Raw genomic sequence first — 25643 nt, forward strand, 5'->3', positions numbered from 1 at the left:
AGGTTTCCCACATACCCCTTGCCCTATATATGCATAGCCTCCTCCATTATCACTATGACTCACCATTACTGATACATTTGTTACAGCGAATGAACCTACAATGACACGTCATAATCACCCAAAGTCCATAGTTTATATTAGGGTTCACTCTGGATATACCTTCTGTGGGTTTGAACAAATGTATGACACACATCCATCATTGTAGTATCTTACAGAGTATTTCCACTGCCCTAAAAATCCTCTGTGCTCTGCCTATGCATCTCCTCTCCTACTGTTTTTAAAAAATTAAAATTTTTAAGAATTTGTTAAGAATATAAACTCATGAGTCTTAGATTTCTAAAGTGTTCTTTCATGGAATCCTGTTCTATATTTTACATACCATGTCCTTTTGAAACCCAGCTAGAAATTTTAATAATAATTTATATAACATGATATTTTCTGGATAATGAATATTTTATAGGCTCTGTCAGTTTAAACTTTTTAAAATTTTATTCAGTATTTCACAGAATCACAGATTCTCAGAGTTTCAAGGGATGAGGCTAACTGACTGATGATGCCCTATCGTAGGTGAAACAATGATTTGATTCAAACTATTAATACCTGAAAATAAATTTAAACTATCAAAGTAGCATTGATTTAGAATCTGAAAAAAAATTATGACAACTAGTACATGTTGTTTGTTAGAAGCTTTAGAAAATACAGAAAATTATGAAGATGAAAGATTAAATATATCTACTAACTAAAATGACCTACCCAGAAATAGTGAATATTTCTATTTTGGCATATTTCCTTTCTGCCTTTCTATATTTATACTTAGTAGAATGAGTATAGGTTTATTCCTGCATACTCTACATTTCTATGTTATAAACAACACTTTGGCAACTCACGGTTACTGGGTGTAGGTTCCAGAGTCAACCGAGTTCACCATCAGGGCAAGTCATGAGCATGTTTGTAAGCTCAAAACCCTATTGATTCTAACTTAGATCTTGTTGCATTTTGGGTGTAGCCTACCTTCCAGGCTCTCGCCCTGGGGATTGTGGGAGGAGCTACTGGTTCAGCACTGGGGCAAAGGAAGGGATTGGCCTGTTTCCTCACTTAAAGCTGAATTGGAGGGATTCAATTCTGGTATAATATGGCTCCAGATTATGAGTATTTTTACTCAACGGCTTTGTTTTCCCAAAGGGCCATAGCTTACACAATCGGCATATACCCAGGGATGATAATAAGAATATTTAACAATCTCAAAATTCTAACCAGAAGGTCCCCGGGTGCCAGTGTTTCCGAGGCAGGGTCAGGGAAATGATGCTGGGGCAGGTTGGGAGGTGCCAGAGAAGTAGCTGTTTGACAACAGGGGGTGTTAGTATTGTCAGTATTATAGTAACCAGCATAGCTGAAATATAGGTGAAATGTCACCGGGAGAACAGCCAGTTAACACATCAGATTCTCACATAAAACCACAAACTCGATTAAGAGCATGGACTTCAGATTGGAACCCGGTTCTACCACTTAGGACCTGTGTGACTCTTACCCACTGTTTAACCTCTCTGTGCCTCAGTTCCCGCACTGGTGACATGAGGAGAATGAGAGTGCTTACCTTTGTAGGGGTGTGGGGAGGAGGGTATGAATTTGTAGAACAGAGCCTGTCACAAAGTACTCTCAGTGTTTAAGGAAATTCCCTTTCCCCTGGTCATGCAGACTTCACGCCAGACATTCCACTTCCTTAAATTAGGCTTATTTTTTCTTGATTCAATTCATAAAGCATAGTTCCATAAGCCCCCATGTGTTGTACTATACACATGGCCAGTCATGATTATACAGCAGCTCAGCAATTATCATTATGGTAAATGGAGAAAATTTAGGACTTACCATAATTCTCCAGAAGTAGTTTAAGGAACTAATGAGTAGTTATGAAATCAGATAAACAAAATTTAGATTAAAAGTTGACACAGATCAAAAGTGGGAAATATAATTTGAAATTCAAATTATATTTGAGTTAAAATTTTGCATTTTTTTCAAAAAAATTTGTATTACTTGGTAACAGAAACAGAACTAACACATTTCTTAATTTAAAAAATAAAGTTGTATTGGTTAAGTCTTTAGTGAACCTGGTGTGGGACATGGCACAATAACAACTTATTTTCTAAAATTATAACCTTCCCTTCCCCTCACCGCCCCCATTGCTCTTGGAGAGGTAGGAATTATAACATATTAAAAAAAGTTATCTTGCCCTAACCGGTTTGCTCAGTGGATAGAGCGTCGGCCTGCGGACTGAATGGTCCCAGGTTTGATTCTGGCCAAGGGCATGTACCTTGGTTGCAGGCACATCCCCAGGGGGAGGTGTGCAGGAGGCAGCTGATCGATGTTTCTAACTCTCTATCCCTCTTCCTTCCTCTCTGTAAAAAATCAATAAAATATATTTTTAAAAAAGTTATCTTTATTGTTGAAAGTATTACAGATGTCTCCCCTTTTCCCCCCATTGACTACCTCCACCTTGCACCTCCTCCCCCACCTTCATGGCACTATTGTTTATGTCCCTGGTTATTCATATATGCATGTAAGTTCTTTGGTTAATCTCTTTCTATCCCCCCTCTTCTCTCTGAGATTTGTTAGTTATGATCTGTGTAGGAAAATTTATTATACTAGGCGCCCAGTGCACAAATTCATGCACCTTGAAAGGAACTGTGGGCCGCGAGGCTGCAGTTGGCACAGGGGCGAGTCTCGGCCCATCCTCCGTGCCCCCACCTGGGCCCTCCTGGCACGGTCCCCGGTCCCCTGTCTGCCAGCAGCCCTGCTCCTGCTGCCACCACTCCCACGTGCTGACGGCTCTGGCCCTGCTCACACCCGCTAACAGAGCAGAGCGAATGGGGCCAGCGCTGTCAGTGGGTGCGAGCGGCAGCTGCTGTCCCAATTGTCCTTCAGGAGCAGGGGGAGGTGGAAAAACCCGCAGGGGGGATCAGTGCTGCAGCCACCACTCACATTCACTGATGGCGCTGGTGCCGGGTGCCAGCAGCAGATGCAAGCGGGGCTGGCGCCGGCAGCAGGTGCGAGTGCCAGGCAGGACCGCAGCGTGCGGGAGCAAAGAATTTTCAGTAACCACCAAAGGTTTGTCCTGATGACAGTGACCAGCGTCCCGCCTTGGTCTGGCGCCCCCACTCACCTGCTTCACCATCCTGCTGAGGCCAACGCCTGCTATGTTCCTCACTCTGCCACCTGCTGCTGACGCCCGCCACGTTCTGCACGCGCCCCCTGGTGGTCAGCGCACGTCATAGCGACCGGTTGTTTAGTTGTTCTGCCGGTCTATTTTCATATTAGGTAGTTTTTTGTTATTGTTTAATTGTTGCTGAGCCCAGTTTGTTTCTGAATTATCCAAATGTTTGATATTTTAGCTAGTCAAACAAGTTAGTGTTTGTGTTCACTTTTTATTGCTGCTCTAACTGATAAACGCAGAGGTAGTAGCTTAAAGCAGCACACATTTATTATCTTACACTTCTGGAGGGCCAAAGCTTACAATGGAGACTCTTCTGGAGGCTCTAGGGGAGATCCTGTTCCCTTGCCTTTTCCAGCTTCTACGGGTGGCCTGCACTCCTTAGTTCCTGGCCCCTTTCTCCATCTTCAGAGCCAGCAGGGTAGCATTTTCTCTCCCTGACTCTGCATCCAGCTGCTTCAAGATGTCATCACATCACCTTTTCTCTATATCTCTGATTTTATCCTTCCTGTCTCTCTCTAATAATGGGCCTTGTGATTATATCACTGAGCCCACCCAGATAATCTCCCAATCTCAAGATCTTTAGCTCAGTCACTTCTGTAGAGTCCATGTTACTACCTAAGGTGACATTTGCAGGTTCTGGGGATTATGATCTGGACATCTTTGGAGGGCCATAGTCATCCTACCACAGTGTTTATATTACTCTTTCTCAGGGCCTCCCTTTTGGATTACTGACTACATTTCTTTTTTTGGGGGGGTGGGGGGGAGATCTTCTGTTTTGAACAAATAATACTAAGTGCTTTAGAGATTTTTTAAAAATGTATATATTTTATTGATTTTTACAGAGAGGAAGGGAGAGGGATAGAGAGAGTTAGAAACATTGATGAGAGAGAAACATCGATCAGTTGCCTCCTGCACACTCCCTACTGGGGATGTGCCTGCAACCAAGGCACATGCCCTTGACTGGAATCGAACCTGGGACCCTTCAGTCCTCAGACCGACGCTCTACCCACTGAACCAAACCGGTCAGGGTGCTTTAGAGATTTTTGAATAAATATACACAACTGTTACTTTCTCTTTCTCCTTTTTTTCTTCTATTCCAGATTCTGGGTGTTTGGCTCACCTACAGATACAGGAACCAGAAAGATCCTCGTGCTAATCCTAGTGCATTCCTTTGATGAGAAAACCAGGAAGAATTTTCACATTCTGATCTTGTTCACAGCTAACTTTAAGTTACGTTAATTTGCCTGTTTTAAGGAAACAGTATCTGAAAAATTTCATTATTGACAGTGGATTTGTATATTTTTACTCTTATGTCTCTCTGAATGTTTTTCTTTTTCCATTGCTGAAAAACAAAAAGAAACTTGTGGTCTCCTCTGAACCTCAGTGGTACCTGTAATCTACTGTATTCACAGTGTCTGGCACTGTCCACTGTGGCCTTTCTTAGCTTTTTTATCTGCAGAAACACTTTGTATGGCACTACTGTGTTAATCATATTGTGATTCTAGATATACATCTGACTGGAATAACTCATTGTATGTAGCACTGTGCTGTGTAGATAGTTCCTATTGGGAAAAAAGAGTTGAAGTTTATTAAAGCCAGTAAGTATGAGATTCTATTATGTTAAGTCAGAATGGGAAATCAAATTCCCAAACTTTTTGTGTTTTTAGAAAGTATGTTTTGTGGTGAAAATTAACATAAAAGTGATAATGTAGTTCTAGTGGTCTTTTATGATTACACTAATGTATTCTAGAAATAGCTATGTCTTTAGGAAAGTTTGGTTTAGTTTTTGATTTTTACAGGTAAGTGAGAAGGAGAAATGGTCTCATGAATGTTCTAACGTATAACATTTGCCTTCAGCCTCCAAAATGGAATGTGTTTGAGAAATTCAGAAAGTATATCCGTATAATCTTGATATTCTTTTATAGTAATTTGAAGTCCAAAAACTGCATTTTTAAACAAGTTACTGTTAATGCTTTGGCCCACGTAGCAAAAAGATATTTGATTATCTACAAATTGTTAAATAAATTTTTCATGAAATTTTTCAGTATTGTAACAGCAGCTTGTCAAATCCAAGCATATTTCAATGTGACCTCCCATAATTTGAAATTGAAATAGTATTGTGGGTTCTGTATATTATATTAAAAAATTAAAGGAAGGTAACCTTTCTTCGTGTATGAGTGCTTGAGTTAAAAGAAAGTAATGGAAGAATTGAACACATGAATTAAGTGAAATGGTTTTTTTTTTTTTTTTTACTTTTCTTTTTACATTGGGTTCTCTTTGATTTAGAGTATTGCCATTTTAGAGTATTATCCAGCCATGGAAATGAACTTCTAGCGCTAATATTTACTGTGGTCATCTCCAAATCCTTCCTTAAAATGTTTCAGTGTTTAATATCTTCTCCATGGTGAGAATTGTTTTTTAAAAGGGAAGTCATTCATATTTATATGGGAAAAATATGTAAGTTCTCTCCTGTTGCTGAAAATTAGTCATTTCTTGTCTTGCATTCTATATATGGTATTTTATTGGTAATTGTCTCGATGGGTTTTAGACCAAGAAAGAGGGTAAATGGTTGATCTATAGAATTTTAGAGTAGAGTGTGTGTGTGTGTGTGTGACTTCCAGGATGGAAGGTTGGCTAATCTTTCAAGAAAACTGAGTCATACAATTCCCATAATGTAGGGGAGGAAAATAATTTCCCTGTACTTTTCTGAGTTCTTATCCGAGACCCCATGTAATAAAAGACAGATTAACAAGAGGAAACCAGAAGTTTATTCACATTGTATGCCTCATGTATACATAAGGGATACTCAGAAAGACTAACTCCCTGAGATGAATTAGGCCACCATCTTAAATACCATCTTTAGTTAAAGGCAAAAGAAAGGTGTGTGTGTGTGTGTGTGTGTGTGTGTGTGTGTGTGTGTGTGTGTGCGCGCGCGCGCCAGTTATGGGGGCTACCAGGAGCAGCACAGTAAACAAAGGACAGGTGACATTTATGATGCAGAACTATGTCAGTCACTTCTACATTTTGATAAGAGTTTCTTGTAATTTAGAGTCATCTTTCCTGGTACAGAGAAGGGACACCCTACAAAAGGAGATTTCCACTGTAAATGTAAATTTCCCCCACAGAAGGATACATTTCTCAGTTTTCAGAGCTTCTCCTGTGTCTGCTGTTTCTCAGACATAATCAGCTCAAAATAATCTTTATGCCTAGGAGGCATATGGTGGGGTAGCATATTCTGTTATCCTTCAATGTCATATTAAGCACTGGCCAACCTAACAAAGTTCCCTCTTATACCATCAGATGAGATTCTAAGTGACACACGAAGGAAGTGAAACTTTTGAACCATGTCTTTTTGTTTCCCTGTTTGCCTTGTGTCATTTTGAACCTCACAGGAGTTTCTGGAATCTTCCCACATATTAATTTTCTTGGTACAAATGACTATATGTTGAAAGGGCTATTTCAGAGAGAAGAAAAAAACAAAAAACCCATAGCCTTGGTTTGTGCTCTAATTTCAATGGCCTTTATTTGGGTCAGCCTAACTACAAATCAGAGCTGGGAAGCATGCATCTTTAGGGCTGTAAACTATAGAATCATTTTTAAAAAGAAACTATAATACCTTTAAGCATTTCTCTTTATGCCTTATTCACATATTCCATTTATAGTAGAGGACTGTTTCTCAGAACATCTGCCCAGTCAGCCTTGAAGTTAAAGGTGAAATTTTAATTAGATAATATAATGCTAATATGAAGGAAAAATGTTAAACTATAATTTCTAAAATCTGAGCTCATGTGATATAAATTCATCCCAGATACTCTGTTTTCTAAGCAGCAGTGAGTTTGGTATGAAAGCCAGTTCTGCGTGGTCTACCTCAGCAATATGCTGCTGAAAGGAGCCCTTCAGAGAGAGAAAAGAAACCAGTGTGGCTTAGTTTTTCATGTCCTTATGCCAAAAACCTCCTTCTATCATTTTCATAAATATTTGTTGAACCCTATGAAAGTTTATTCACCCTTTTGAAAATGCACTGAGTAAATATATGAAACTACTTTACGTTTTAGCTGGTACAGAAAAGTTAGAATCACATTTTTACATAATACTTTATAGGAGAAAAACACTTTCAGGCATTGCAATCGTACAAATATGATCGCCTGTGTGTCCATTGTTTTATTAGAGATGACAGTAAGGTTAGAGGTCAAGCTTCCTCGGTTTCTGGGAAAGTGAGGGGATTTGTGTAAAGTTGTTCTGCACTTGGTATGTTTGGGGCAGTTAATTTTTACTCCTGGGTTTCTATGCCAAGTGCAATGACAAGATGTGTTGTTGGTGAATATTTTCCAAACAAATAACTGCACCAGGTGTGTGTGTGTGTGTGTGTGTGTGTGTGTGTCTGTGTGAGAGAGAGAGAGAGAGAGAGAGAGAGAGAGAGAGAGAGAGAGAGAAAGTGCTCTTCATATTGAAGTGTTTCTGGAATGTCAGGTCATATCCTGGCAATTGTACTCATTGAAATACCTCTTGAGACAGCCCCTCCAGCCATATGCCTGGCTAGCTCTCAACTGCTCACCTCAGGAAAACCAGCTTTTAAAATTCATTTTCAAATGAGGGCCTGAAGGAGTTGCCTTTGAATTAAAAATTTGTGTCAAAGAATGGACTTTGATATCACTTGGAGGGTGAAAGCACTTTTGTTTACTTTCAGATCTTGCTCTTTACAGGTAGATGAGGTCACAACATGACAAGTGGCTTTTTAATAAGTTAGGCTGCCTTGACTTGGAGTTTGAAGTACATCTTGTTGGTAAGGCACTGAAGAAAGTTGTGCTTTTGCCTTTCAGCTTTTTCTGTTCTTCCCCCAGTGCCCACTCTCACCAGTGGTTGCTAAATATAAGGACCCCAGGAGCTATTTAGGATTATTGAATGCCTAAAACAAGCAAACAACGCAGAGTTAGGCAATCATAAACAATCATTTGAAGATGACTGTGGCTCTAAAACAGGTAAAAATGGTTTAATCAAACATGTTGATCATCCATGTAAATTACTTTTACAGATGATTTATGTTAAACCAACTTTTCTATAAGTTATGGGGTCTCAGATAAATCTGGTAAAAAAAAATTTCATGTGGTAAAACATACATAACAAAACCTATGATTGTAACCATTTTTAAGTGTATAATTCAGTGTCATTAAGTGCATTCCCATTGTTCCACAGCCACCACCACTGTCCAATTCCAGACTTTCATTTTCATTTTCAAAATCTGCACCTGTTCAACAGTAACTCCCTTCAGACCCGGCAACATCAGTCTCTTTTCTATGAATTTGGCTACAGTAGGTACCTCATATACGTGGAATCATATAGTATTTGTCCCTTTGTGACTGGTTTACTTATCATCATGTCCTCAAAGTTCATCCATGTTGTAACATGTCAGAATTTCCTTCCCTTTAAAGTCTAAATAATACTCCACTGTATGTATGTAGTACATTTTATTTATCCACTCATCCATCGATGGATATGTGGGGTGCTTCCACCTCCTGGCTATTGTGAATAATGCTGCTGTGCTGTGAGTATACATATACTTTTTCCTTGCTTCCAGTTGCTTCGGGTACATTCTCAGAATTGAAATTACTGGAACGTATGGTTATTCTGTATGTCAGCTTTGAGGGACACTCATATTTTTTTTTTTTCTATAGTGGCTACACCATTTTACATTCTCACTATGGTGCCAACATTTTTAGTCAGCTGTTTGAAAGAATACTCTCTCCTTTTACAGCATTCTTTGTAGTCAAAGAAGTAGTCAACACATGCTTTCATTTAAATTTATTTAAACACAAAGGAAAAATTGTGAGATGCCTATAAAGGGTCTGATAGACTAGACCTTGCTAATATTTCCATGAACTTAAACAACAGTTTTGATGTTTGCATCTTCACTTCTCTAACTTGTGTATATACATATTTCCTATAGTTGCAAAAATCATAAAAACTCTTAAAATTCTTTCTCACTTATCCTTTTGTGTCTCCATAATGTTTATTACTTTCATAGACAACAATACACTGCACTATGTGTTAATAAATATGTAATCATTATATTTGCATATTGCCTTTTGGGGAGGGTATGTTTTAATAGTGTTACCATTGGCATCTTCACAACTCTATTTCTCTTGAGTGATTTATCTTCTTAGGACAAATTCTCAGAAGTTGAGGAAATGGGGTTGAAGTTAGTTTTGTTTTTTCAATGACTATTGCTCTGTGTTTAATACTTTTCTAAGGGAGATTCATTTTTTCTCACAACCTTGGCATTTGACTTCCCAAAGACTTACTTATATTTTTAAAATTATGTGTATTGTTAAAATAGCATTTTGTCATTCAGTAAATTTTAAGGACTTACTCTTATGTAGCATCAGCCCAATAAAAAAGTAAAAATTATTTTGCTAGACTACAGATAAAGCCTGAATAACTCAGAAGTTGTCATTCAAATATTTGTTTATACAGTGAAAACTTTTTTTCCTTCTCATTAACCCTCAGAGAACTTTCTAAGTGGAATATTTTACCTCTTTATGCACATGTAGGTTACCTGCTAATGTGAAGGGAGCCCAATCCCTCTGTTGACATATTTGCTGAAGATTTGTATGCCATTCAATCAACAATATATGCTCAGAACTCATTAGTGAATAGCTCTGTCAGAGTACTGTGAGTGAGAAAAGTATTTAAAATATATTATCTGCCCTGGAAAAGTTAATAATGCCAAGGAATCTATTCAGAAAAGGACCTGTCTAAAAAAAGTTATTCAAGACAAGCAATAGGTAATCAATATGCAAAGCATTGCACAGACCACCACAGTCATTGAGGGGTTGAAGAAGTCAAGTGGGGGCTGGATAATAAGAGAATTCCATATAATAATAAATGTGAGAGTATTCAATATGTAGTGAAGAAATGAACACAGTTCTAATTTTTGGCAGAACAGAGTTAAAAGCAGCTAACTTTGCTCCTCCACCTGATACCACACCCTCTCTCAACTTTTCCAGAGAGAAATAATGACCTCTGATCTGTCCCCCACAGACAGGACATCACTGCCCTTTGCTCTTCTCCTAGGCAGTCGTATTTTAGTGACGAAGATGGGAGCAATTCCACTGAGTTTGTTCCAGGCCAGGACTCGAGGCCTTGAGAGACCCAGTGTATCATCAGGTCAATTCTTAGTATTTCTTTAGCATGTTTTCATGGGTACAGATGTTCTTTGAATGACCTTCTCACAAAATCAGTCTTCTGAAGGAGAAAGCCACCTGCCAGAGGCTCTTTCTCTGAGAGCATTGAGTTAGGCAAAATCTAACTAAAATTTGATTATTAAAGTGTGTACATAGAAGTTTCTGGGGGGTGTCTTCCATTTAGGTACCTGGTTTTCTTGGGAATGCCTTTCTACATGTTCTTTCAGAAGAATGCATATTCTGTTTGATACTGCTGGTGATTAAGCTAATGTGTACATTAGTCACCCAGTGAAAATGAGTGAGCTGAGGTGATAACTTGACTGTCTTTGGTCTTCATTGCTTGAACTATTTTTTTCTTGTATCTGCACACCCCACCCCAAACATTATGTGTGTCCAAAAGTCCTATTTGGTGAATGAACCCAATAGCTTTTCTGTGAAAGACCAAGTTGGGGAAAAAAAGAACAGTTTAACACCCCCGAAGGATTTATTTTTTTAAAAAGTATGGCTTGCTATGGTAGTACACAATATTGTTTTCATACATGTATACTTGAAAACAAATTTTAAAAAATAGCTGTTGTAACATTAAACCATAACCCAATGAGCATGCCCACTGCGCTCCTGCCTTCTGCAGGGTCTTCTGAAATCCCTTCTGGTTCCAGGTCATGGCCAGACACAGAGGGAAGAGCTTGCAAATTTTGTTTTTTCTCTACAATTCAGTCTTCAGCAACTTGAGTGCTTTCTTCATGTTGTCAACAACTAATGGGCAAAAAAAGTTATGAGAGTCAAGACGTGACCAGAAATCATATTAATAGATATAGTAAACCCCCAAACCTGGGTATTCTATTGATTGTTTAATGGGTGCTACTATATCATAGGATAAAATGTTGGAAATCTTATTGTAATTTTTTTCTAAAATTATGTAAAATGGCTTTTATTGCAATCCAGTTCTCTTCCAATATTTATTAAATGCCTTTTCTATAAGGTACTATGATATTACCTGTGCAGGATACCTGCCTTTAAGGAATCCACAGTCTCATTAAGATACTAGAGGCCTGATGCACGAAAATTCGTGCAAGAGTAGGCCTTCCTTTCCCCAGCTGCTGGCACCAGCTTCCCTCCGGCACCAGGGACTGGGGCTGCTTCCTTCCTCCGGCTGCCAGCAGGCACCTAGGACCCAGGCTGCTCCCTTCCTTCGGCCGCTGGCAGACACCTGGAACCCGGGCTGGCTTCCCTCCGGCCCCGGCTTTGTCAGGAAGGACGTCCGGAATGATGTCCGGAAGATGACCAGTCTAATGAGCATATTGCCCCTTTATTATCATAGATATGCTACTACTTTGAGAATGGCGAATACTTTGAATATGCTTCCCCTGGTTCTCCTAGTACCCACTGAAGGCATTGCTAATGGACCACGATAATTTTCCTGCTGCCCAGACACAGCCTCAAAATCCTTTCCAAAATAATGAGAATCTTTACATGCCGCCCAATGAGAATTTCTGTGATAATGAAAACTATTCAGTGCCTTTGCATTGAGTGCTTGAAGTGTGATCAGTATGACAGGAACTGAGTCTTAAATTGTAAGTAATTTAAGTTTGCTATTAAACAGCTACCTGTGGCTAAAGGCTAACATGTTGGGCAGTGCAGTTCTAGGCAGCCACTAGTCATTGAGCAGCATTGGCTTTTAGGGAAAAACCCAGTTTTCTTCCCAGAAGGATTAATTAGATGTCACAGTAGGTGCAGTCTCTTATTGAGGTACCTCATCTTCCTTGAGAGTCTCTCTCGGGAGTGAGTCTCTTGGCAACTATTTGGAGCCATCTTTCCTACTGATCTGTAAAATTGAACTTGAATTTAGTGTCAACAAAGGCTACATTATTTCACTTTCATTATTTGGAAAAACTATATTTACCAAAGCATGCAGATTACTACAACTATTGCACTCAATTCTGTGATATGTTAGTGTGCCTAAGAGAAAAACCTGAAATGCAGGTAACATGTCGTAGAATCCTCCTGGAGAAAAGCAACACCTAATTTAAATGATTCATCTTCAATTAAAATTTTTAAAAAATGAGATTAAAGTGATGAGACTAGTTGGTCAAACTGATTTCCCGGGGCCCCTGAGCAGCTTTCCCCACCTTCGTCATAGTCCCGTGGCCTCTACTCCCGCAGGACCACATAGAGATGGTCAAAGTTGGTGACACTTACGCAGAGCTGCGTCCGAAGGTTCATAAGCATAGAGACGATTTGAGTATCTTCCAGTGATGTCGGCTCTCACTGTCAGGGATGGGTCTACAAAGGAAAAGCAAAAGGGGATGTTGGGCTGGAGTGCTGTGTTTACAGCATCGCGGGAGGAAGCACGTGGATTTGTCCACGTTCTCTGAAAGGAGTACAGTGTGTGTCCCGGCAGATCTACCCCATCCGCTCTGCAGCAGCCTTGGGCAGGCAGGACCCCACGCCGGGCTGAGAGCCATCAACAGCTGTGTGCGGCTATTTGTGGGAAAGGTTATGAACCCCACTGTGCTATCTATAGCAACCTGGAAACAGGATAATACACATTGCTGGGCTGGTGTTTTCATTTTGGGTGAAAACAATAGCATTCTCTACCAAGGAATTGTTTTAAGCTTTTGAAATGATTATGTTGTAATTTAAGTGTGTTGTTACCAGGAGCAACCTGGATCATCAGAAACCCACGTCTAATGCTGGTGTTCAAAACCAACCTATATTTTTTAACAAATAAAACAAGATGAGTCCTAAGAGCATCAAAAGTCAAATAAGCATATAGTACCCCTCTCTATTTTTTTTTTGCTTATTTAAAGAAGTGCAGATGTAGGAGTCATCCCTTATGCGTTGTTTAAATTATTTTTTTCAGGTTTTATATTAAATTGAAGTTATTAATGAGACAGAAAGGTATTTTTAAAATAAGGCATACATCCAGCTTGGCCGGCATGGCTCAGTGGTTGAGCGTCAACCTATGAACCAGGAGTTGATGGTTCGATTCCCAGTCAGGGCACATGCCCAGGTTGCGGGCTTGATCCCCAGTGTGGGGTATGAAGGAGGTCGATCAATGATTCTCTCTCATCATTGATGTTTCTATCTCTCCCTCTCCCTTCCTCTCTGAAATCAATAGAAATGTATTTAAAAAATAAAATAAAATAAGGCACATCCAAAAGGGAGGTGTTATGGGATGTACAGAGGCCTTACCTCCAGAGAGGTGACTGAAGGAGCCTAAGATATGTCCTGGAATCTGGGTGAAGAGGACACGAGCGAGCACTGCAGGTTTGCAATGTCTGTCGCTAGTATTTGACGGTCAGTCTCTGTCATTTCAGAATACTGGACTAGGACCAACGTAATTTACAAAACGCAGGCATTCTTTTGTTCAACAAAGACTAAAGACCTGCTACTGCTTGGTGCAGAGGATACAAACACCTGATCGTGGTAAGAAGTTAACACAGTGGTTCTCAACCTTGGCTGCACATTAGAATCACCTGGGAATCTTTTGAAAATCCTGATTTCTGGGCCTCATCCTCCGGAAATTCTGTTTCTTTGTTATGGGTTGGGGCCACAACATTAGTAACAAAGAAACAGAATTTCCGGAGGATGAGGCCCAGAAATCAGGATTTTCAAAAGGTTCCCAGGTGATTCTAATGTGCAGCCAAGGTTGAGAACCACAGAGTTAACATAAGGCTTTTCAATACCCAGCCATTGGCTCACAACTCTGGCTGCACCATGGAACCACCTGGAGAGCTTTAAAATAATCCCGATGCCTTTGTCGGGCACCCAGGCAGTCTGTTTAATTGGGTTGAGGTGGCCTGGGAAGCTTGTTTTTAAAGATCGCCCAGGTGATTCTCATGTGCAGGCACGTGCGGAAGTGGCTGAGAGCAAGCTGCCTCGGAGTCGGAGTTGGTTCTCATGACTTAAGGGACCTAACATGAGTTAAAACTGTCTGAGATGGGAATGCTGTGCACAGAATTTGCGCACAAGGTAGGACTGGATGCCCATAAAGTCTCCATTTCAAGGATTCCAAATGTTCTAAATCCTAACAAAACCAAGTCTATGAAACTCCAGTTCAGCCTCCCTCCTTCCTTCGCTTTTTCCCTCCCGTTTTGTACATTTAGTGTGAATGTGGGGAATTACATCGGTGAGCCACTTGATTAGCGTGAGCTCTTTTTTCTGTGCTGGGTTTAATCATGGGCTGTCTATTTTCCTTTTTTATTGAACTTATTGGGGTGGCAATGGTTAATAAAATTCTCTAGGTTTCAGATGCACAATTCTATAATACATCACCATATACTGTATTGTGTGTGCACCACCCCAAGTCAAGCCTCCTTCCATCACCATTACCCCCTTTTACCCTGTTTTCCATCCCCCACTCCCTTTCCCTCTGGCAATCACCATACAGTTGTCTTGGACTGTCTTTAAATCAGTATGATTTTGATCAGAGCCACACTCAATTAATTTGTTCAGTCATCTAAGGAATATCTTTTTTTTTTTGTGAGCCCACCACAGGGTCATGCTGAAAAAATAATGGTGAGCAGAAGCAGCTATGGTCCCTGCTACATGGAGTTTATAGTCCCATGAGGGAAAATATTTATTTAACAAATACCAATAATTATAAAATTATAACTGAGGATGATGTGACCATTGAAAGAAACACAGAACCACAAGAGCATGTGTTCGTGGGCTTTGGCAGGTCAGTGAAAGACAGAGATGCTGGGGAGGGAACAGGTGGCAGGTAGCTGCAGAAGGGGAGGCAAGGCAAGCTTCCAGCAGCATATAAAATGTCCCGGTGCAGGCAGGAGCGTGGCAACTTTGATTTTTAGAAAAAAAGTCACATTCTTAACTTTCCTAAAATAATTATCAACAGTATGAGAAAGAACTATCCAAGACACAAATTGGAAGTTTGCCTGATTAATAATAAGTGTTTACAGGCCTGAGGTACAGAGATGGCCAAAAGTAGGTTTACAGCTGAGAGGCTGTGAAACAGTTTATTCTTGAATTATTACTTATTAACTATTGTATTGTTTGTTACTATTATTACTAATCTACTTTTGCCCGCCCCTGTAACTCATTGGAGCCACGATGGAGTGGTGGAGTGGCACCTGAGCGTCGGAGAGGGCAAAGGGGAGATAAGGAAGCGCTTGGGTCATTGTCCGCGTGTGTTTCATGTCATTGTCTCTTACCAATAAACATGATCCTGGGGACATACTGGCCGTCAGGAGAAAGGTGCTTGTCAGTTGTTTCATACTAAGATTAAAAAAAAAAAAGCAGCTTTTAATTTGTTTACTCTTTAGTTATTTTCAAACTATTTAATACAAACATGTGTCTGTTACTGGGCTAGGCATCTTAAGACACTGAAGGCACATCTCTCCCCCAGAGAGTAATAAAACAGATGCAGAGATAAGTTACATGCCTGCAAACAAGCTAGTGGAGAATGTGATGCAGAACAGGTGGTAAAGAGCTGAATGTATGTGATAAAGAGCAGAAATGAAGGGAGAATTAGGAAGAAGTTATAGTGTTTGGTGAAGACATCTTTCATGAGGCAGGAGGAAGTAGATTAATGAAAAAAAAAAACCAAGTCATTTTTGGAGAAATTACAGAAAGAAACATAGAATTATCTTGAGCATTCAGCTACCCATTTATCAAATTTTTATTTAGAAGTTTTTTGTGTAGCAATATACATTACTTATCTCTCATAGGTGCACACTCTTTTGGGAGATGCAGTTGGGAAAATGAATACTGGGGATCCAGTGTCTGACATATTAATGATGGAGGAAGACAGATGCCAGCGGTGCCCTGAGATTGTGCAGGGAGGAGGAAATGCGTAGCACTTTCTGACATGACCAAGTGTTGGGAAAGGACTAAACTAGAGGGGATGCAGGGGGTGGCAGTGAGAGAAGATGCTGGAGAGCTGCTTCAGGGGCCAGCTCATGTAGTTTCTTGCACAGCATGCCACTGTGTTTGCATTTGTTCATAAATAGCTAAGAAGTAGTGGAGGGATGTGAGAAGAGTACTGTGATCCCAATTTGGTCTTCAAAGTGATCACCCTAATGGCATGTGGGATTAGATGGGATTTATCTTGTAGGCAGGGAGCCATTTAATAATACCGCAGTAAGCTAAGCAAAGTGAACACCTCTCACTAAAATGGTGGTTCTCAGTTTGTAGCAGCGGTTCTCAACCTGTGGGTCGAGACCCCTTTGGCGGTCGAACGACCCTTTCACAGGGGTCGCCTAAGACCATCCTGCATATCAGATATTTACATTACGATTCATAACAGTAGCAACATTACAGTTATGAAGTAGCAACGAAAATAATTTTATGGCCGAAGCCGGTTTGGCTCAGTGGATAGAGCGTCGGCCTGTGGACTGGAGGGTCCCGGGTTCGATTCCAGTCGGGGGCATGTGCCTGGGTTGCGGGCACATCCCCAGTGGGGGATGTGCAGGAGGCGGCTGGTTGATGTTTCTCTCTCATCGATGTTTCTGACTCTCTCTCTCTCCCTTCCTCTCTGTAAAAAATCAATAAAAATATATTAAAAAAAAAAAGAAAATAATTTTATGGTTGGGTCACAACATGAGGAACTGTATTTAAAGGGCCAGAAGGTTGAGAACCACTGGTTTATAGGGAAGTGACCAATAACAAAAATATTTATAAGTTAGAACCATAGGTCTTGCCCAGCCAACGTGGCTCAGTGGTTGAGCATCGACCTATGAACCAGAAGGTCACAGATTCGATTCCCAGTCAGGGCACATGCCCAGGTTGCAGGCTTGATCCCCAGTGTGGGACTTGCAGGAGGCAGCCGATCACTGATTCTCTCTCATCATTGATGTTTCTATCTCTTTTCCCTTCTTCCTTCCTCTCTGAAATCAATAAAATATATTTTATAAAAAAAAGAGTTCACTGTGGGAAATATTTAATATGAGATACTCATTGAACATCCAGGGAGAAATTTCCTGTAAGTAATTGATCATATATATGTATGTATGTATGTATGTATATATCCTACATAATAAAAAACTAATATGCAAATTGTCCCCTCGACTGGAAGTTCAACTGGGAGTTCGACCAGCGGCCTCTCCCCGCCCCCCCGGCCCTAATCAGCACCCCCAACCCTGATCATGGAGGGTCGACCAGACCCCACCCACGCACAAATTTGTGCACTGGGCCTCTAGTATATATATATATGTGTGTGTGTGTGTATGTGGTATATATATATACCACAGGCTTGACTGCCGCAGGTGAGTAGGAGAGTCCAGTCTAGAATAACACTTCTGATGAAATAGGAACTAAAGAAAGAAGAGCAATTTGAAAAGCCTGGACTAAGCTGAGAAATGCAGTGGAACATGTTGAGTTTAAGCGAATTATGGGATGTCTGGAACATAGCTGTATATACCAATTGGAAGTTGTGGCATGCTTGTGGGAATTGTCACTGTGTGAACATTGATTAAAGACACATATAGATGATGTTGTCCATAGAGAATATAAAATATAAAAATAAGAGAGCAGGTCAACTAGAGATTCACCAAATCACTTAATATTTAGGGGGAGGAAGAGGAGCCTGTGGAAGGGAGTTGAGGAAGAACTACTGGTGTGGATGCTCTTTGAAGAAGCCCACCTGTCAATATATGAAGAGTATGAGAGAGAGAGAAAGAGAGAGAGAGAGCGAGAGAGACTCTGGCTCCAGTTGAGGGTTATGATAGAGTAAGCAGAAAAGCTTGGGCACCAGGAAGGGTGGTGATGGTGAAGTCAGTGGGAATGCAGGAGGCTAAATTTGGACAACCAGAGAGCTCTCTTTTCCAGGGAGAGAGGAGACAAGGACTAAGAATGGGTGTGCAGCAGCCAGAACCGCCGGAAGGGACACAGGAGGTAATTTGCAAAATACAAAAACCTTCTATTTATTACAGCAACGGAGAAAATCCTAATCACAGGAGAGTACTTTTCAGACAACCTAAAGTTTTAATTACTGAATAAAAACGTTAACATGAAAGGTGGATTATTAATAAAATCAAGTATCATTTTTCTCCCCAGTCTTTGAGATGAGTATTTGGGACAGACCCTAGTTCATCCCAAACATGATTGCGATGTACAGGAGAAACCAATCATCCATTTTGAATAATGAGAAAGGTCAGTGATGATGAAAAGGAAACTTACAACTAGATTGAGGAGGATGAACTGCTCTGCCAATTTCTGGATTTCTTTATTTTCAGCAAACACTTTCTTTAAAGCTATAATATAAAGAAAAATCATTAAGCATCCATCTCAGCACCATTGCTCTCTGTTATATTTTAAGTTGAACTGTAATTTTTAGTGCAGTGTTCAACTCTGCCCTTTCAGCAAATGATTAGTGTAGTAATATTTAGGCTATTGACTACCTCTACTTCTTCCCATTCATCCACCCATCTATCCATCCATTTTTTTCAGCCTATTTTTATTGAGTGTCTACTCTATGGTAAGCACTGTTTTATACCCTGGAAATAGAGCAGTGAAAAAAAAGAAGTAATGTGCTTTCTTCAAGGGGCTCAAATGCCTGTGTAGGAGACATCATAAATAAGCAAATAAATAAATATCTAATAATTTCAGGTGGGGATGTGTACTTTGAAGAAAAATGAAGCAAAGCAAGAGGTTTAAGAGCTATAGAGTGCTCAGGATAGGTCTCCCTGAGGAGATGACATTGATGTGAGAGAGTGACCCATTCTAAGATTTTGGAGGTATGTCATACTAAGTGGAGGGGACTCTAAGAGCGGTAGTCCTGAGGTGAAAATGAACTCAAATGTTTGAGGCAAAGCACAAAGGCCAGGCTAGATGTGGTGGAGAGGAAATAAGAGGAGAGTGGTAAGAAAGGGAGGAGCCAGAGGCCGGATCGTGTCTAGCCTTGTAGCCCTGGGTCAGGAATCTGGATTTAATTTTACATCTGAGAAGAAGCCACTTGAACACATGACTGATAGGATCTGACTTATGTTTAACAGATTTATTTTGGCATCTGTATGGAAAACTGACTCTAGGGTGGCCAGGTAGGTGGCTGTTATAGCACCTAGCTCTTGGTTTGGATCATGGCAGTAACAGGGAGACAGCAGGAAGTGGTTGGAGTTGGGCAGGAGCTACATAATATATGGCGCCCAATGCAAAATAGAAACATGAGCCCCTTGTTCAAAAGTTATTAAGAATTTGCAGACAATGACGACAGAATGTTAAACCAAGCATGGGAACTGTTAAGCACTGGGCGCTATGCAGCTGCACAGGTTGCATGAAGCCCACACTGGCTTTGAGGTATATTTTGGAGGCACAGCCAATGTTATTTGCTGATGTATTGGACACGGGGTAAAAGAAAAAGATGTCAAGGATGAATCCTAGAGCTTGTTCTTCAAAATATGCAGCAATGGTTAACATAAAACGTGGAAATATTTGAAGTAGCCTTAAATATCTTTTGACTGCATGAAATATCATTTAGTATTCAGCTGTGCTAGATGCTAAGGATACCGAGAGGAGTGATCGGACCTTGGCCCTAAAGCTAAAAGCCTATAAAGGAAATTATATTTAGAAGAATAAATTACCTTGACTGTGCGGGCATTCATCCAGGTGATGAATAATCATCAAGGGTTTGTTGCTTGAAAAGAAAAGAGAGATTGGATCGTTTTTACTGAGTAGATTTCATGTGCAGCTAAACATCACTAGATGGTGCTCTTGAGAGCTTTGAGGGAGCTGCTGTCACCCGCATCTTTACCTTGACTTGGATTTGTACAAAGCTTCCTCGTATGTCTGGGTCCAGATGAGCTGATCACCCCAACCTAGGACAAAATGAACCAGTAAATTTAAAGCTATTATAATTTCAGATCCAAAGCTGTTGAAAAGCAATGATGACTGAGATATATACTTGATACTAAAGAGATATACTTGATACTAAAACCTCTAGAGAAAGTAGAAGTAATTATCAATTTTGATAAATCTAGAAGGAACACATACAAAAAATATGTTCAGCACACAAGTCTCAGCTTCTCAATTAGGCAGCATTGGAAGCTGACGAGACACGGACTCCTACCTCTGGAGAGGGTCTGGGGCAGTTTGGGTGGAGAGACCTTTGTGTCCTTGGTGTCCTTCTTAGCCCCCGGTTTGACTGTGGTATCTTTGGCCAGGGTGTAGGAGAGGGCCACAAGGAGTAGGAATGCTGACACTGAAATCTTCTCCATGGCAAACCTGACCATGAAAACAAGCAAAAAGTCAGTAAGACAAAAGAGAATTATCAGTCTCCAAAATCTTCAGACTGCATCTATCATTTATCTATCATCTATCTTTCTGTCTCTATACAGATATAAATATACTGATGTAGAGCTCCATAGGAATCTACAATATAAATATAGATATATTTTAAGAAAATAAATAGATATATATACTCTTATAGCTAAAGGATTCAAAACATTTAGTACTGGAAGATACCATATCAGTTACCTCCTCTTTTCCCACCTCCCCAGTGCCTCATTTATAGATGAAGAATCTGACATTCAGAGAGATGAAGATTTATGAGATGGGTGCGAACCAAGGTTCCTGAATCTTGTCCTTTTGCAGTGCTGGCTCCCATTTTCCCATCCTGAAACAATTACCCTAAACATCGATACTTCTTTAGCTTTTTGTTAAAATGGGAACATTGCCCTTGAAGAATAAGATCTGAGTAAAGTAATTCCTTACTTAATTTAATACCTGGCAACTTTTTCATCTAACTGAAAACTTGCATCCTCATAACTCTCCCCCCCGAGTAATATTTATTCAAACTCTAGATATTAGTTCTGAATTGACTGAAATATATCAATGCAAGTTCCTTCTACTGAAACAACTCTGCCTCTTGCAGTGGGCCTGGTATAGCTAATGTTGTGGGTGCACACTTGTGCACAAAAGTATTCTATGGGACTCATAACACACAGAGAAAGCAACCTGATGGGTGTTTTTGTTATGCTTTTGGGGTTTTTTTGTTTGTTTTTTTTTAGTATTTTGCAGTTAATTCTTAGGGAAGGTCACGATGCTGTGAAGAAGATTCCCACGAATAGGAGAGTGAATGACAAGAGAACATCCCGGAGTGAGTGAGGAAAAGTAAGTAGCAAAAGTGAATGGCACCAGCAAATCGCTATGGTTATCCAGGGACTACAACACTCAAAGCAGGAGACCTGGGGTTTTAGTAAAGCCAAAGAAAATTGTTTGAAAAGAAAATCTAGCTCTAATATTGGTGGAGATTTGAAAGTAAATAAACTGCAAAGGAAGCAGGATGGACTGTCAAAACTTAGTATTTTTAAGGGGAAAGTTTTTTATGTTCTGATAGTTTGAGTGGGAACCTTTGCTGATTGAAAAAAAAAAAGTGTTGCTAAGTCATCAAACCAGATGATACCTTATATAAAACTGGCCCATTATATGCAAATAGTAGTATGTAGCCACAAAACATCTTACTCAACAATACATAAAAGGCAAGGGTGCATTTTCTTTACTTTCTACACTGATAAAGATTTTCTTTAGTTTCTACACTGGAAAAGCCAATAACAAATTTTGTATCCCACACTTCTGCAAAAACAACTCACGTGCACTATAAGTCAATGCTTCCCAGCCCTCTTAGTATAAAGACTAGTGTTTTAAAAAATCCAGGAACTTTTATGTGAGAATACTTGTACTTTTTGAATATTAATTGATTTAGAAACATCATGGCAAATAGCGACTTTGAGTTTATCAACATTCATTTGATTCCCTATTTTATTTAGAGCGACAGCATCTGTGTATATTTAGAAAATCATAAACTGGCGGTGAAGCATTTTACCTATTTAATCCATTGACAATTCTGGTAGTTCAAGTAGCCATTAGGAGCCCTTGCGATAGCCCCACCACTTACAGGTCGGAACTATTGATATCTTACTTGTGTTTTATGGCAGGATGACAGAATTTTGTCTAATGTAACTCCTGCTGTTCAAACATCCTGCTGAGACTCACTCTATCGACTTTTCATAATATCAATAGACTCTGCCCTGCAAACTTCCTACATAAACCATCTCAAACCAGAATGCTAACTGTGGGAGACATTGACCATTTGGTCGGTCTCTCTCTCTCTCTCTCTCTCTCCTCTCACCAATGCTTTTTATTGGTCACTCTATCTCTGCCCTCTTATCTTTAGCGAGGAATAAACTTGCAGGAGGTTTCGGTGTCCCTATTCATAAATGCTTTAAGAAAGCACCCAGATTTCTCTTATAGTTTATCCCATGAATTTAAAGCTTGAAGATGCAACAAGAATCTCTACACCAGACAAAGAGCACCAGACTGTTTTTCTGCTTTTCAGTCACATTCTAAACTGCAGTTGCGAGCGGGCAATCTGAGCGGAGGGTTCCCCGGGCTGCGGCCTTGGCTTTAGGCAGTGGGAGACCAGCAGAGCATAGATGGTGACCAGTGCACAGGGACAGAGGACCCAGGCCCTGTCCCACCTTGGAAACACCTAGAGTTCACCCACTCCAACCTCCTGTGTCCCAAGGGAGAAAGCATGCCCTTGAACTGGCTCAGGAAGGTAGCCCACTACCCACTCAGGCCAAAGAAAGGCCCCAGTAAACCTTTGGTGAAAACTCCATTTATTCCCTCTCCTAACCCCATTTCATTGCCCTTGAAACTATCTTTCACACGGTAACCAGAGACCAGAATGTAGTGCCCTTCCAACATGCCCTATGGTCAGGAGCCTTACCTGGCTTTCCCCACCCACCTGTCTGTGCGAGCCAGGTGGCCTTGATGCGTCCAAGCTTCCTAGTGTGCCAGCTCAGCCCGGCCTTTATTTATGCACCGGAGCACACCTCAGTCCCACCCACTGATCTCTGATTTACATGCTGCAAACCCAGAAAGGAACTTTCCTTTTCCCAAGCAAATGCCTTTCCTAGGCCAAAGAGTTCCTTTTCTTAAAAACCAATGTTGCAAATGGTATGCTGTTTCAGTATGCATGTTTTCAACTGTGAAAGCACGTTATTAAGAGATTTGGAAAAGATGGGCAGAGTGCCAAGTCCAGGTAAGCTTTAAATGAAGACATTTGATTCGCCTGAAGGCTGATTTGTCTCTTTGTGATTGGATGTGGAGTGTGTGGTTTGTAGATGGTTTCCCCTCCCCTTTGGGCAAACTGCCCTTACTTCATTAAAAAAGCACACAAGAGAAGATTCACAATTCTAACCCCTGCAGTCATATAACCTGCTACGCTCCATTACGGTACACATGACTTTCCATGGTATACTCCCCTCTTCCTGGCAAACAAAATATGCCTTCACCATAGGTATGAACAACATGCAAATCAGGCACTCACACGATATTTCAAAACTGAGGAGATTGTTTTAAAAAGATGCCTTAACACTATGAGTTTTTAATGAATTACCTTGCAGCAACTTCCCTCCAAAGAGTGCAAAGGTATTGCTCAGATATTCTCATTCATTTAATGGCAAACTGTCCCTCCGGGCATGCGGAAGCTCTTTACACCATTTCTCAGATTTAGAAACTGAGGTCTGCAACTCCTCCTCCCTGCCCCCCTCACTCAAGACTATGCAATTGTTCACTGAAGATTTTAAGCCTGAACTCAGATTTTCTGTGAAAAAACTCAGTCCAGTGTTTTGTTCATGAAGCTATGTGCAAATCTTAAAAGCTCAGAGTGCAGAAATCTTTAAAAACAGAAATTAACTAATGGGATGAAAGCCCTTTAAACATTACTTTTTAAAAGATGAGTTAAGTTCATAATATTTCAGAACATTTTTGAGTGTCTATATATTTTTGTGAGAGAGAGATCATTTCTGTGGGCAAAATATTGACTTTTCTTTTGATTCTAAGTGAGTTTACAGAGCCAGTTTCTTTAGGAGTTTGGAAACAATGACTTGAGCTACATGCTTAAAATGGGGAAGGCATTTATATAGACCTTAGAATATTTAATTCAACCCCCTCATTTTGCAGATGAAAGAAACAAAGATGTTAAAAAGTAATGACCCTGAAGGTCTCATAATGAGTTTAGGGCACTGCTGGGACCACAGCCCAGGTGTCTGGTCATCCACCACCTGCTGAGAGTGGAAGGCCAGCAGGACTGGGGACAGAGACTCTACTCTAGTCCTGCCTCCTGGTGCTCAACCACTGGATGATCTCAGAGATCATTCAACATCTTTGGGATGTCGGTTTCCCTGTCTATATTACCAACCTTGAATGTTTTGAGTATAAATTAGATTTAATGAATTAAGAAGTGAGAAGGTACTTGGTGTCTTACTGTGCTAAGGCTGCTGTGACAAAGTACCACAGACTGGGTAGCTCAGACAACAGATATTTAGTTTCTCACCATCTGGAAGCTAGAAGTTTGAGGTGAAGGTATCTGCAAATTTGAGCTCTCCTGAGGCCTCCTCGCTCCTTCGCTTCTAGATGCTGTCTCTTCCCTCTGTCTTCATGTGGTCTTCCTTCTGTGTCCTAATGTCCTCTTCTTATAAGGATACCAGTCATCTTGGACTAGGGCCCATCCTGATGATTTATTTTAACTCACTTACCTCTTTAGAGACACTATCTCCAAGTATAGTCATATTTGGTGACACTGAAGATTAGGACTTCAACAGGTGAATTCTGGAGGGACACAACTCAATCTATAAACCTCTCTGGCTTATTGTAATTAATTATGATGGTGTTATAATTTTCTACTGTATTCCTCTGCCTACTCTCATGTCAGTAAAAACCCAGGATTAGTCTTAGTGGCTAAGGTATAGCAAGGAGGAAGTAATTATTAGAACATAGTCTACACGCACCATGGTGACTGGCATCCTTGGCACCCACAACTGTCTTGGTTTGAAGCAACTAGGGTTTTATAGATAGTACAAGTTTCTCTTATATTTTATTAAACATCATTACTTTTAACTGAGGTCATATGATCAGTCTTTGAGATTTGCCTGCTATTCTAAAAATCTGTTGTTACTATTTTTTTAAAAATATATTTTTATTGATTTCAGAAAGGAAGGGAGAGAGAGGGAGAAATAGAAACATCAATAATGAGAGAGAATCATTGATCTGCTGCCTCCATCACACCCCACATTGTGGTCTGAGCCTGCAATCCGGGACATACCCTGACCAGGAATCGAACCATGACCTCCTGGTTCATAGGTCAATACTCAACCCTTGAGCCATGCCAGCCGGTTGCTATTTTTGATTAAATTTTTTTCGCTGAGTAGTATTTGAAAATGTGATATATAAAATAATATTTGGTAGTGAAATTAAGCTTAGTACTAATGATCCTAACAATAGCCTAATTACAT

General features: G+C 40.3%; 2 protein-coding genes across 3 annotated transcripts in view; one reads left to right on the top strand and one right to left on the bottom strand.

Annotated features, from left to right (window-relative positions):
• Positions 1–5373, top strand: part of TSPAN13 (tetraspanin 13) — a 28962-nt gene extending 23589 nt beyond the window's left edge. The window contains exon 6 of the mRNA XM_070424391.1: positions 4309–5373. Within this exon, the coding sequence (XP_070280492.1) occupies positions 4309–4383 (75 nt within the window). The 3' untranslated portion in view covers positions 4384–5373. The remainder of the gene's footprint in view (positions 1–4308) is intronic.
• Positions 5374–10849: 5476 nt separating this feature from the next.
• Positions 10850–23133, bottom strand: AGR2 (anterior gradient 2, protein disulphide isomerase family member). 2 transcript variants are annotated; one of them, XM_070424393.1, is made up of 8 exons: positions 23093–23133; positions 20414–20568; positions 20099–20162; positions 19929–19981; positions 18529–18602; positions 15564–15627; positions 12589–12672; positions 10850–11145 (listed from the first exon to the last, which is right to left on the bottom strand). In XM_070424393.1, exons 2-8 carry the CDS (start codon positions 20559–20561, stop codon positions 11096–11098), a joined length of 537 nt encoding a protein of 178 aa, XP_070280494.1. In that variant the 5' UTR covers positions 20562–20568; positions 23093–23133; the 3' UTR covers positions 10850–11095. The 2 variants fall into 2 exon arrangements, with proteins under 2 accessions (XP_070280494.1, XP_070280493.1); XM_070424392.1 differs by having other exon boundaries at positions 23075–23131.
• Between the last annotated feature and the right edge of the window lie 2510 nt (positions 23134–25643).

This window comes from Myotis yumanensis, unplaced genomic scaffold (assembly GCF_028538775.1).
Source record: "Myotis yumanensis isolate MYYU_CA2020_CCGP unplaced genomic scaffold, mMyoYum1.0.hap1 SCAF_9, whole genome shotgun sequence".
Classification (NCBI taxonomy): domain Eukaryota; kingdom Metazoa; phylum Chordata; class Mammalia; order Chiroptera; family Vespertilionidae; genus Myotis; species Myotis yumanensis.